The following is a 10,318-nucleotide window of genomic DNA, read 5'->3' on the forward strand; positions in this document are numbered from 1 at the left end:
GCTTGACCCAGCCCCCAACCTAGCATCTGGAAAACAGGTCAAGCTTCGGTTCTGGGCACTTGCGGACCAGTGCAACATTTTTTTTCCAACCCAGGAGACTTGGGAACCCAAAACCCAGGTCCTCAATGATGGCACTGACTGCCCAGAGACAAGCCTGGGGTGGAGGGTGCGAAGTGAACTCCTGTAGTCCTCAGTATAGCTAGCATCTCCTTTCCCAGAGTTCCTGCACGGGCTGGCAGAAAAGAAAGAGGGTGGTGGGGACTCAGCTGATAAGAAGGAGGAATAGGCTTATCTCTTCTTGACCTCCTACCTCGACTTGGGACTTCACTGACCAGCGTGCGGGTGGGGGCAGGGCAGGACCAGCCTCTCTTGCACTGTTGGGGGGTGGGGGGCGGGTCCCTGGGGAACCGCTCCTCCCGCCTGCCGCCACTTTAAGAGGCTGCTCCACCGCAGCAAGCGGGGCCGGAGCCGCAGACGGAGCAAGCGGACGGAGCGGATCCGGCAGGTGCACCGCCGCGGGGACAGCAGCGGCATGACCGGCCACCACTGTTGGGGCTACGGCCAGGACGACGGTAGGCGCAGACCCCTGGTTCTCTCCCAGCTGGGTTCGCTGCGACCCGCTCTTCCGACCAGGTTTTCGGAACCCTCAAGCCCCGCGCTCCAGAACCCACCCGGACCTCTCTCTTGTGCAGTCCTCCAAATCCGACTCTTGCCTTGCTTCCTCTGATCCGGGAGCAAAGTCCGCGTTGCGCCCCGGGCCCGCCAACGAACCCTTGGTAGCTGTGCGCGTCTTGTTGCCGCCTCCGCGCGGCGCGGGACTGCAGCGCTGGCTCCCACCCGGCCCCGCACTCTCTCTCCCCCGGCGTGCGCAGCGCTTGCAGGTGGCTCAGGGCGACGGCGGTGGGAGGGGGTTTGCCACGTCGCAGCGCCATGAGCGGGTGTCATTGCGGGGAGCGCGCACAGCGGGTATGCGGGAACCTCTCGGGAACTGGGCTCGGTGTCCCCGCGAGAGAGTTTCCGCTGGAGTGTCCAAGCAGCGTTGCAGGCTGGTATGCGAGGAAAGCGGGAGGGCACCTGGGGACACACAGGAATGTCTGGGTGTCTATACCCGGTAGAGTGTTTAAGCGCATCCTACGTGAGTGGGACCATGGATGCCAGGTCTGGCTAGGACCGCTCCTCCATTCTGCCTCAGTTTCTTTGGTGTGCAGAGGGAGGATGGAGGAAGCCACAGCTTGAGTGTGGGTATGGGGCAGGTCAGTTCCCTTTGGGCGAGTTTCTTGCCAAGAAGAGATAGGGTGTGGGCCAAGCAAAGGCTTCTCCATTTCCCAGAGAAGAAGGTTGATCACCCAAGATCGTGACTGTCAGGAGGGGGAACCCAGGCAGGGCAAGTGGAGAGGGGAGCAAGTGCTGGAGGGGTACTACTATTCCTCTGGCCCCACTTTTTCTAGGGATAGTCACTTTGTGTGTGGGAGAGCGAACATACTGGACTATTCTGTAGGTTAGGAAGCTGACCAGAGGGAATCCCGTAAATGCTGCGGTTTCTGTCCTGTCGGGGATTCCCCCCACCGAAACAAAGAATCGTGTTTTGGCAGGGGAACCTCAGATTTGGACATACTAAACTGGACAGAGACATTCAGGGTTAAAGAAAGTGACAGAGGCAGGCAGAGATGGAGAAAGAGGCAGAGAAAAGCCAGGTTGATGAAAGACGGTCTTCCCCCTGCATGTATTGGATCTGCTTTTAAGTGCCTTCCCCCACCCCCACCGCCCCCGTAGTCTCAGTGCCCTGTCCCTAACCTTCCTGCTAGCGCTGTCCTCTAGCCCTGTGCCTTGAACATCATGAACAGCTTGTTGTCTTCGGGTACCTACCCCTCACCCAGTCAGATCTGGGCGATCCACCTTTGGGCAGGGAAGGACAGAGGACAGAGGTGCCCAAATGCGGCAGCGCTCACAGGACTTCAAAAATAACCCAGTAAGGCTGGGCCACCATTCTGAGTCATCCATTGGGGACACAGCTCTGTCGGCACCTGCTGCTGTTTTCTCGGGAAAACTTAAGAAGCCAAAAAAGGGGGAGAAGCACCAGCCGGCAGTAGCTCTAAAAATAGACTGCATCTCAGGATGTTCCCCGGGGAGAAGTTGAGCCTCCCCACTGCAGATGGAGCCTCTGGGAGGCAGGTGGTGGGTGCCTGTGGGTGTGCGTGCAGGTGTGTGTGTATGTGCATGCACTCTTGGGTGTGTGTGTGTGCATGGGTATGTGTTCTGCTGTGGTCCTTTCATTGGGATTCCAATAGGAGGTGTTTATGTATGAGGGTGCATATGTGTGTGTCAGATGTAATCAGCAAGGCTGGCGGGCAGGGAAAGCTTGGACCTTCTTGATCTGGTGAGCTCAGGTCACTGCATATTTTATGCCTACATGTCTGTACATAGGAGGATCTGTATGGACTTGTCAGCGCATATATGGGGAAGACAGGAAGAGGCAGTCCATACACATACTATGTGTTTATACCAGTGCATGTGTGCATGTGTGAGCATGCATGACTGGTCCTCAGTTTCTCATCTATGGCATGGACATCATGCTGGCTTCTACCTCATAAAGTCGTGGCTGTGGGGAGAAAACATGTCACCTACTGAAAGTCAGGTTGATTTGCACTAAGTCCCTCAGGGTACAAGGAAGAGGCTAACTTCCTGATGGGGTCAGGTATAGTAGAGTGGCTTCGGATGCCCAAGGGTCTCTCTGAGTGTTTTCTGGGGGCTGGGTGGATTTTCTATCTGGAATCACCTCTGAGTCTGCGGCTATGTAACGTTCCCTGCCCTACAGTGCTTCTCTGGGCTCCTAGCAGTGCTAGGGAAAGGAATGGGAGGGTTTTGGGGGCTGTTTCCCGGACAAGGTAATGAAATCAAGAAGTGGCAGAGGTGGGATTAGAATTCGGGGTTTGTGCCCCCCCCACACCCGTTGAGCATCCTTCAGCTCACACCTTGGCTGATCTGAGTCCTTGACCCTTCCCTTTGTACCTATAGGTCCTTCAAACTGGCACAAGCTCTATCCCATTGCCCAGGGAGACCGCCAGTCACCCATCAATATCGTGTCCAGCCAGGCAGTATATTCGCCCAGCCTGCAGCCACTGGAGCTTTTCTATGAGGCCTGCATGTCCCTCAGCATCACCAACAATGGCCACTCTGTCCAGGTGGACTTCAATGACAGTGATGACAGAACCGGTAAGTGGCCTCAACCAAAATCTGGCACAAATCCCTTCCGTGTCCTCACCATGGGTGGGGCAATCTTAGGAGGGGCAGCATGCTGTGGTAGGGAAGTGAAACTCTACTTCTCACCAACTGCAGTGAAGCCCAGAGCTCAGTCTCAGTCTCTCACTGCATAAAACGGAGCGACAGTATTCTCTAGGGTCATAGAGGGGGCACTCGAAAAATCTGATGGGACGGTTGTAGTGCTGCATGAGACAGATGCTCACAAAATGCTAACTCCCTTCCTTCCCTTCCTCTCAGAGCTTCAAATCATCTTTGTTTTCATTCCTAGCCTCTCACTGTCCTGCTTGTGGCCTAGGGCCAAGCCATCTTCCCTGAGATCAGACCAGGCCCAAAGAAAGAGGAGGAGACTGAGGTGCTCTTTGTACCAGGTTACATTTGATAGAACTCAGGCAACCTCACATGGGCAGTAGTGGCACACACCTTTAATCCCAGCCCTTGGGAGACAGATGCAGGCAGATCTCTGAGTTTGAGGTCAGCTTGGTCTACTGCAGAGCCAGTTTTAGGACAGCCAGGGCTACATGGGAAAACCCCATCTCAAATAAACAAACAAAAGAAAGAAAGGATGGATGGATGAATTCAGGCAAATTCTTATTATTTAGCCTTCCCAAGAACCCATTGCCATAGCCGGGGCTCAGTGGTTGAGCACTTACCCAGCATGCACAAGGCCCTGGGGATACAGCTCAGTTGGTACAATGCTTATTTAGAATGCACAAGGCCCTGGGTTTGAGCCCCTGCATCTCATAAAACCCAGGTTCAGTGGTACACAACTGTAATCCCACAACTCTGGAACTGGAAGCAGGAGGATAAAAGTTCAAGGTTATCCTTGGCTCCATAGTGAGTTCAAGACCAACCAAGGCTAGTGACCCAGCCTAAAACACCCTCCCCTCATTAGCTGGGTTATCAAATGCTCAGTAAGCCTCTGTCCTTGCTGCAGAGGGGAGAAAGCCTAGGAGACCCCCAGGAGCAGAAGACAAAGCACCATTTATACTGACCCTAGACAAAGCCTTCACACAGAGCCCAGACTCAGGACAAGGGGTCTAGATGACAGTTTGTGAAGGAGCAGTTTGTAGGCCAGAAGATGCCTGCTCCAACTTCATAGGTCTCTTCAGTTCATCCATGACCTTCAAGGTCCTCACCATCATGGACCAGAGTGAAGCTTGCAGGAAATTGTGGCCGTGCCTTCCCAGGCCTCTTTGCTTTAGGACCAGAGTCCAGGTTTCCAAGATAATTTCCCTGACAGAGGCCTTAGGAATATGCTCTATTGAAGAAATCTTGCTCTCATCACAGGGTCTGTGAGGGAGAGAGTTGGGTAAGAAGAGGACCTGTGAGGGTTTCTTTTTCTTTTTTCTTTTCTTTTCTTTTTTTTTTTTTTTTTTTGGATTTTTCGAGACAGGGTTTCTCCATAGCTTTTTGGTTCCTATCCTAGAACTAGCTCTTGTAGACCAGGCTGGCCTCGAACTCACAGAGATCCGCATGCCTCTGCCTCCCGAGTGCTGGGATTAAAGGCGTGCACCACCACTGCCAGGCCGAGGGTTTCTTTATGTAAGGAAATATCATTCTTGTTTTTCACTCCTCCCTACCCACTTCTCAATGAAAGCACTCAAGAGAACTTATCTGTCAAACAGAAAATCAAGAGAAAAGAAAAGCCCTGCCTTTCCTAAAGAGAATGACATTAGTTACTTATCTCTGAGTTCCTTGGGAGGCAGTGAAAGGAAAAGAGGCTCAGCCATAGTCCTTCCTGCAGAAGGAAGCCAAGCAGAGCCTTAGAAAAGACAGATGGTATGTTACCTTGTTTTGGATTCTAAGCAAAGTCTTTTATCCAGAGCCTTGGGAAGGCAACAATGGGACCCAGGATGGCCATGAATGACATGGAGGAGCAATTTCCATGGTTGTCCCTTTGAACAGTCTTCAGTGGTTCAACTCAAACATGCCTCTTTGCCTTAGGACCAGAATCCAGGTCTCAAAGGTAAATCCCTAGGTAGAGGCCTTAGGCAAGTCTTTAGTGAGTTTTTGTATAACTGGTCTGAGGGCCCACGTGAGAAGCCTGACTGGGGCCCTACTTCCCTGCCAGGCCAGAGAAGTCAGAGAGTTGGTGGAAAGAGGAAGAGAGATGGGACTCTGCCACCACCCGCTGTAGGTTACTCCGGAGGTCAAATGGGCTAATTTATCCGCGGAGCACCAAAATACACAGAGAGTTTACAGTGAACCAGAGAAAGCGAGAAGGGAGACACCCCTGGCGCTATCCCACCATCCTGTAGGGTTCTAGGAGAGAAACACTACAGATGGACCCAGAAGCCTCTCAGACACAGAGCAGCCTAGGATTCTGTGCAGAGCCACCACCAAGCCCTGACTCTTTCTGTCAACCTGTTGTACTATGGCCCTAGATAGCCTGTTTCTAACATGAGGCAGGGCAGCAGAGACGGGCCTCTGGATTTTGTCCTGATCACCCATAATAAAGGGGCCTGGTAGAACTCCGAGCTTAGATGTCACTTGATCTAGGAGCTCACATTCAGGCCTAGCTGGGGCCTCTCCACCAAACAGATCCCTTTCAGCTGGAAATTCTATCAGTCTCAAGAGGCCTGATGCGTAGCCCTAGATCATCAGCTATCAAGGTGAGAGAGACACAAAATCAGCATGGCTGGGGCCCTCCAAACAGGCCATTTGTACAGGGGCCGGTCCTGGGAGGCCCTGAGACTGGCTGGGAGGGTAGGGACTCCCAGGAGCTGGCCTCCTGTTCCAAGGCAATGCCATGTTCTGGCAAGGCTCCTGGTTGTAGGGAAGCAATGAAGCCTGGTTGGTGGCTAGGAGTTTGGGACACAGAAGCTGTGGACTTGCACTATAGCTCGGCGCCTCGTTTTGTCCCATTTTCCTCCTTTATAAAATATGTCCAAACAAGCATGATGTCATACTCCTTTAATCCCTGTACTTGGAGGCAGAGGCAAGTTGATCTCTGAAAGTTCAAGGCCAGCCCAATCTACATAGTGAGAACTTGTCCCCAAAATAAATAATAAAAGTAAGACGAAATTGGCCCCCAAATAAATCCTGTCCCTCCTGAGCTACTAAAATAGTAGACAAAATAATTGTTCCAACTCAGCCTTGGGTCTGGACCCCAGACATAGGAGGCCCATTGTTAGTGGGAACAAAGAGTCTGAGAGGCGGGAGCCCAGTCTACAAAAAACCTGGCAGGACTTGGGAGGAGGAACCAGTGCAAAGCCCTCTACCCAGAAGGCTATCACATCTTCTGCCTTGACCCAGACTGGGGGTCAGACTGTAGGGACTGGTAGGACAGACCCACATCCTATCCATCAGGTTTTCCATATGGAAACTATAGCCTCTAACCAGGTTTAGTAGTATAAGCCTGTAGTCTTAGCTACTCTGGAGGCAGAGTCAGGGGGATAATAAGTTAGAACTGAGCCTAGAAACTTAATAAGTCCCTACCTCAAAATGAAAAAAAAGTCCAAAAAGGGTGAGAGATAGCTCAGTGGTAGAGTGCTTGCCTAGCATATTTGAGGCTCTGGGTTCAATCCTCAACATGGTCAAAATTGATAAAGTATGGAGCCCTTGGTTGGAGATATAGTTCATCAATAAAGTGCTTGTCAACATGCATAAAGCCCTGTGTTTGATCCCCAACTCCCCTCTTCTCTCATACACACAAACAAACACACACACACACACACACACACACACACACACACATTGCCAGCCCAGCCACCTAGTTAAGTGATTTCCCATATTGACTGTCACATCCTTCTTCTACCCACAGTGGTGACCGGGGGACCCTTGGAAGGGCCCTATCGTCTCAAGCAGCTCCACTTCCACTGGGGCAAGAAGCATGATGTGGGCTCAGAGCACACGGTGGACGGCAAGTCCTTCCCCAGCGAGGTGAGGTCTTTTTTGCTGCATCTCTCTGCTGCCTGGGGAAGGAAGGTGTATGGGACCGGGTGGGGGCTCAAAGATGCCTGGGGAAAGGGCTCTGGAGAACCTGTGGAAATGCACCCAGGGCCTTTGGGAGAGACCCTCTCCCCATCTGCATGCTGTCCACACTCCTGAACACATCCTGGAGTGTTCTGGAAGGACCTAGAGATCTAGAGTGGAATGGATGCTACCTGTTGTTCTCTAGGGGCTCCCTAGGATCCCGAGATAAGGAGGCTTGCAGCCCTGCCTCTTCCAGAGAGAGCATGGGGAGACAGATTTCATGCCCCTCGCTGCTTCTGGAGGCACTCAGCCCTGGCCTTGCTTAGCTTCTTTTTGCCTCTCCAGCTACATCTGGTCCACTGGAATGCCAAGAAGTACAGCACTTTTGGAGAGGCGGCTGCAGCCCCTGATGGCCTGGCTGTGGTCGGTGTCTTCCTGGAGGTGGGTGGTGGATCCTCGGGGTGAAGAAGAGTGTGGAGGTGCATGTGCTCCTTAGTTTTAGAATGAAGGGATTGGGGGCTCACACCGTCTTCTCCCTGACAGACAGGAGATGAGCACCCCAGCATGAACCGCCTGACAGATGCACTCTACATGGTTCGGTTTAAGGTGAGACCAGGGGTTCCTTTCTAGAGCGGCCAGCTGGGGAGAGAGCATGGGGGAGACTGGCTCATGGAGTGGCCCACTTCACTTTTGCATTCTGGCAGCACCTCTGGCTGAGACCCAGGATGAGGGTCTTCATCACCCACGGGTGCCTAACATACAACTTGGTAGGGTATGTATAAAGTACTGGTTGTATGGATAGTGGTCCTGCTACCTGGCCCCAGCGAGGGCATCCAAACGATGACCAGAGAGCCCCCAAAGCCACAGCTTTTACATGTAAGCAAACGAGGGGGCCTGGCCCTGGCTGGGAGGTGGCACTTGGGGTCACGGATATTTGCTCATAATTTGCATCATCATATCAAGGAGAGGCCCAAATCCTGCAGACAGCAATAAGCAAGGAAGTGGCTGGGCTGATCTTGGGAGGAGCTTCGTTCTAATTCCTGGGTTCCCATCCTGCCCAGGATACCAAGGCCCAGTTCAACTATTTCAACCCCAAGTGCCTCCTGCCCACCAGCCGGCACTACTGGACCTATCCCGGCTCCCTGACCACACCCCCGCTCAGCGAGAGTGTTACTTGGATTGTGCTCCGGGAGCCCATCAGAATCTCTGAGAGGCAGGTGAGTCCTCCCAGAGTTCCAGGAGTAGGAGCATTCAGATCTCAGCCATGGTAGGGTAACTCCCAACCAGCAAGATGTGGTCTGGGCCCTCCCATGGGACTCTCATCTTTGACCACCAAACCGAAGGTTTTTTTGAACTGATGTAAGTTTGGTTGCTAGTGCTGAGGACCCAACCATGGCAAGAAGGGAAGAAACCTGGTCCTGGCATCACTCTTAGTGTGTTGTAGTCAGAAGTTCCAATGGCCCAAACGCCTCCACTAGACGTGCTTGGAGCTAGCCTTCTAGTTCCTTGTTCAGGGACCGGGTAGAAAACAGATAACTAAGGGTAGAGAGAGTGAAGCCAAGCAGAAGTAGGGCAGAGTTCCCTGAGCAGCAGCTGGGGTTATAGAGGAAAACAGCACCCACCCCTGCCATGACCATCCTTTTTGTCTTAAAGATGGAGAAATTTCGGAGCTTGCTTTTCACCTCCGAGGACGATGACAGGATCCACATGGTAAACAACTTCCGGCCACCACAGCCGCTGAAGGGCCGAGTGGTCAGAGCATCCTTCCAGGCCTGAGCTTCCCACCTGCCCAGCCAGCCACTGGGGCACCATCTTCCCAAGGGCTTCCATGTCAGCGGACACCGAACCATCTGAGGCTCGCTCCCTGAGGGTGCTGTGGGCCCTCCTTCAGCTGGCTTGCTCCTTAGCCACATCAGAGGGTTCTTGATGGGACTCTGGAGTTGGAGGTACCCTTCTGCTTCCCTGGGGAGCTGGAAGAACAGGAACTGAGCAGAGTCCAAGCCTGGGCTGCCTCTGTTCCCCAAGACCCAAAGGAGGCCCCTAGGAATGTCCTCTTGTCTTTCCTGCTGGCTGTGTCAGCAGCCCAAACTGGAGCTCACACTGTGATGGCCAAGACACAGCTCCCTGGGGTAGGCAGCTGTCTCTACCATAAAGACTCAAGCAATAACTAGAGGTGGGCAGAGCTGCCCACTCTGCATTACCTCTTTTGCAGGCCTCTGCCATACATGCACCTCACTGCCAGGCCATTAAAATAGCACCCAGATGCTGGAGGTGATGTGGCCTCCTCCAGCCACATGCTGCCACGGGCAGGCCCTGGCTATAGCTTATACACTGTCTCCCTTTGTTCCTCCTACCCAGCCACCAAAGCCACCTACATAACAATCCATTCATGTACTAACAAATAAAGTCATTTATTCATGGAACAAACTCCCCTGAGTGCCTCTGCTCTGTCCAGTACTGTTCTAGGCTGTGGGGAGCCGGCGGTAGTGAGTCAAGGAGGGACCAGCACTGGGCAGTAGCTGATGGAAGCAGAAGGAAGGAGAGACTCCCTTTTGGAAGAAGAAATGTAATTCTAGCCAGTATTCCAAGGCAGAAAGGAAGAGCAGCATGTGTGAGGTAGAGGAGAGGGCAGGTGTGGTGTTCCCAGGTGACAGCCTAACTGGCTGTAGGGTTGATCCACAGGGCAAGGGTTTGTGGGGAGGGCCCAGACTACTGAGGAGTCATGGGCAGGGCCAGGTGTGCAAATGGGACCGATTCCCACGGAGTGAAGAGGAAGTGGTGGCCAGTAGCGCGGAGACAGTGAGGACAGGCGAGAAAGAAGAGATCAGAGAATGCCCCCAGAGAATGTGCCCAGGGGGTGGGACCGAATCCTAAGAGGAACTGATTGCGTTAGCTGTCCATATTCACCAGCCCTGGAAGGAACATTTGAGGTGGCATAAAATCTAGGTCTAAACTTTGTATTTTCGAAAACCTGAAAATGCGTGTTCCCTTAAATTTACATCAGAAGTACTTCCTTCTCTTGCAGGGAATGCCTGTGGCTGCTCACATTGGGGTTCAGAGTCTTGGTGAGCATTGCGATCCCAGGGAGGCAGGAGTGAGGAGTAAAGGGCTGAGGACACAGGATAGGGACCAGTGCAGCAAA

At 52.9% G+C, this 10,318-nt stretch overlaps 1 protein-coding gene across 1 annotated transcript; it reads left to right on the forward strand.

The window, feature by feature from the left end:
• Positions 1-448: 448 nt before the first annotated feature.
• Positions 449-9,550, forward strand: Ca7 (carbonic anhydrase 7). Its single transcript, XM_050144175.1, has 7 exons — positions 449-572; positions 3,016-3,213; positions 7,025-7,143; positions 7,522-7,617; positions 7,720-7,782; positions 8,238-8,393; positions 8,830-9,550. Exons 1-7 carry the CDS (start codon positions 533-535, stop codon positions 8,950-8,952), a joined length of 795 nt encoding a protein of 264 aa, XP_050000132.1. The 5' UTR covers positions 449-532; the 3' UTR covers positions 8,953-9,550.
• Positions 9,551-10,318: the final 768 nt, after the last annotated feature.

The sequence above is a fragment of the Alexandromys fortis genome, unplaced genomic scaffold (genome assembly GCF_014885135.2).
Source record: "Alexandromys fortis isolate MF-2015 unplaced genomic scaffold, M_Fortis_MF-2015_v1.1 scaffold_1, whole genome shotgun sequence".
Classification (NCBI taxonomy): Eukaryota; Metazoa; Chordata; class Mammalia; order Rodentia; family Cricetidae; genus Alexandromys; species Alexandromys fortis.

Excerpts from the sequence above, each read along its gene's own strand:
- Ca7 (XM_050144175.1), top strand. The coding sequence starts at position 533 with ATGACCGGCCACCACTGTTGGGGCTACGGCCAGGACGACG. Across the intron at positions 7,144-7,521 it reads GCAAGTCCTTCCCCAGCGAG|CTACATCTGGTCCACTGGAA; the intron begins GTGAGGTCTTTT and ends TTGCCTCTCCAG. Across the intron at positions 8,394-8,829 it reads TCAGAATCTCTGAGAGGCAG|ATGGAGAAATTTCGGAGCTT; the intron begins GTGAGTCCTCCC and ends TTTGTCTTAAAG.